Genomic DNA, 3,103 nt, shown 5'->3' on the forward strand with positions numbered 1-3,103 from the left:
CAGCCTGGGATGACGGGCAGCCTGGGATGACGGGCAGCCTGGGATGACGGGCAGCCTGGGATGACGGGCAGCCTGGGATGGGCAAGGGAGTAAAGATGGGAGGAGAGAATGGACTTCCCTGAGTTATTTCTGGTCTTCATGTACATAGATGAAGGAATGAGGGAGGGAGAGAAGGAAGGAAGGAAGGAAGGGAGGGAGGAAGGAAGGAAGGAAGGAAGGAAGGAAGGAAGGAAGGAAGGAAGGAAGGAAGGGAAGAAGAAGGAAGGAAGGAAGGAAGAAAAGAAGAAACTTTCAGGATTAAAAATGGAGGGAGAAAGAGGAGGGAGAAAGAAAGACTGCATCTAGAGGAGCCCTAGGCCCTGGAGGAGGGCGGAAGAGGACCCAGAACCAGCGGTGTGGAGGGGTTAGAATGTGGTAGACCCAGTGGTGTGAAAGCCAATGGGGCCTGGGCCAGGGGCACTGCTCTCTCGGTCCAGGAAGGTGACTGGAACTTGAACAGCCTTGTGAAGTGCACCTGGGGTCCCCTCACACCTCCAGTCAGGGCCTGGATCCCCACTGAAGGGGGGCTGCAAGCTGCCTGCGGTCCTCAGTCCCCACCCTTTGATCACAGAAGTCGGGGACACTGCTCACCTTTTTATGATCCGAGGTTTCACTGAGGCTGTGTGGCAGGACCCCGGCGAGCAGTGCCAGCGTGGTGGCTAAGGCCTGGGTGAAGGTCATGGCCTGGGTGACTGGAGGTTCCTGAGCAGTACTGGGAAAAAGATCTCTGTAGGGGTGGTAGCCAGCCGGCGTGGGCCCTATGGTCACAGCCCGTCCTGCTCAGAGGAGGTGGGTAAGGACCGCTGGCTCTGCAGGGCATGGAGGAAAGGCTTTGAACCAGCAGGGCAGGGCTGTGGGTGGGACCTTGGGCCTCCTATGAGCTGCTTCTAAACACAGATTTCAAACTGTGAGCGAAAGCTGATTTAAAATGTGACCCTGTGGGGTGTGACTGAGAGGTTACAGCACTGGCTGCTCTTGTGGAAGACCTGGTTTGGTTCTGAGCACCCACCAAGTGACTCACAACCATCTGTAACTCCAGTTCTGGTTAACATAACCTTCTCTGACTCCTGATGGCACCAGGTACACACATGGTGCACAGACATACATGTAAGCGAAGCACTCATACACATAAAATAGATCTTTTTTTATTTTGGTTTTTTTTTGGGGGGGGGTTGTTTTTTATTTTCTTGAGACAGGTTTCTCTGTGTAGCCTTGGCTGTCCTGGAACTTGTTCTGCAGATCAGGCTAGCCTCGAACTCACAGAGATCCACCTGCCTTTTCCTGCACTCAGACGGTGGAGACAGGGAGAGCAGAACGTTCAAGGTCATCCTTGGCTATGTAGTAAGTTTGAAGTCAGCCTGAGCTACATGTTTCTAAAAAACAAACCCCAGGGAATGGGGATGACCTGCCTCACACCTACAAAGCCTGGGTCTGATCCCTAGTACCACATAAACTGAGGGGGTGGTCCCAGCATTCCAGAGCCTGAAGCTCAAAGCCAGTCAGTCTGAGGCTAGCTTGGGCTACGAGGTGTTGGGACCATTTGGAGTCCTGGCCTCCAGCTGCTCTTCCCTGCTAGAGATCTTTACTTTCCTTCTGATTTGAGTTACTGAAAGCTGTGTCAAAGTTGTTTACCAGCTCTGCTTCACGAGCGCGTGTTGCCTTGGCCTTGAGGATCAGAGGATAAGGTTTTCACCTGTGGGCCCACCTGACTGTGTTGGGTATATAAGCCTCCGTGGTGCTTTTGAATAAAGGGCTTACCAGTGACTTAGAGGTTCATGTCTCTGTCTGTCTGGGTGTTTCAACCTTCAGCCCCTTGCCCGAAGCTGGCGAACTGTATGGTAGCGCATAGAGCACAGACGGGCGTTGTGTGCTACAAGGGACCCTATCTCAAGAGTACTGAGGGGACTGGAGAGATGGCTCAGTGGTTAAGAGCATTGCCTGCTCTTCCAGAGGTCCTGAGTTCAATTCCCGGCAACCACATGGTGGCTCACAACCATCTGTAATGAGATCTGGCGCCCTCTTCTGGCCTGCAGACACACACATACACACAGAATATTGTATACACAATAAATAAATATTTAAAAAAAAAAAGAGTACTGAGTTTGAAGGCAGAGGCAGAGCTGCCAAACTCACTGAAGAACTCTAGGAAGGAAAGGAGACAATAGCAAGCTCCTGCCTAGAATGCCTAGGGCAGCCCAGGGTGCCTGCCGGGGGAGGGGGATGATACTTTGCTTGGCTTTAATGGGTACCTGGGGCTTGGCAGACAGAAGCAGGGCTTCCAGGCAGGGACAAATGGGACAAAGGTGAGAAATGACAGTGTCCAAAGCTGGTGAGAAAGGCCATCTGTGTTGAGGGGGGTCAGCTCTAGATGGGGTGCAGAGAACTCAGGGGGGGGGTATTTGGGGAAGCTGGCTGAGGTGGCTCCTCTGGGGAAAGTTATTGATTGTGGGGTTAGAATTGGGGAAAGAGACTCTACCCTGTGACCCAGATACAGGGCGAGGCTGGTTGTCCTGTCTGTGAGGACACCAGGCATCTGGAGACAGGCCCAGCAGCCTATGCTCTACCATACAGTTCGTGAACCAGGCAAGGGGCTGGCGATTGAAACACACAAGAGATACAGGTCATCCTTGATGCCAGAATGCCCCCCTTATTGTGTCCAGGGGCAGCGTCTATAGGGATCCTTAACTGATAGCCACGCTCCAGCCAAATGCACCAGAAACCACTCCTCTGCCATCAGGAACTCTTGAGAGTCTGTGCTCAGAGCAGCTGCAAGCATTAGAAATTGTTTACCAGAAATTCAGGATCTGGGGGGTCCACAGCTCCCAACAGGAGCCAACTTCCAGCCATCCTCTCCCCTCCCGTACTCATCCTCATGACAGGACGGGACTGGACATACAGTGCTCTGTATCGGCGTAAATGAAGGCAGACAGAAATTATAAGAATATTTTTAGCTTTAATTAGGGAAAGACTCACAGAACCCGTAGTCCACATCGGCTCTCAGACGAAGCAACCTGGAAGGAGCTACAGGAGCCTACACAGCTGCTCTCTGGACCTGGCTGGGCCT

General features: G+C 52.7%; 1 protein-coding gene across 1 annotated transcript in view; it reads right to left on the reverse strand.

Moving 5' to 3' along the window:
- Positions 1–720, reverse strand: part of Clpsl2 (colipase like 2) — a 2,922-nt gene extending 2,202 nt beyond the window's left edge. The window contains exon 1 of the mRNA XM_005360352.1: positions 631–720. Within this exon, the coding sequence (XP_005360409.1) occupies positions 631–720 (90 nt within the window). The remainder of the gene's footprint in view (positions 1–630) is intronic.
- Positions 721–3,103: the final 2,383 nt, after the last annotated feature.

This window comes from Microtus ochrogaster, linkage group LG2 (assembly GCF_000317375.1).
Source record: "Microtus ochrogaster isolate Prairie Vole_2 linkage group LG2, MicOch1.0, whole genome shotgun sequence".
NCBI lineage: Eukaryota > Metazoa > Chordata > Mammalia > Rodentia > Cricetidae > Microtus > Microtus ochrogaster.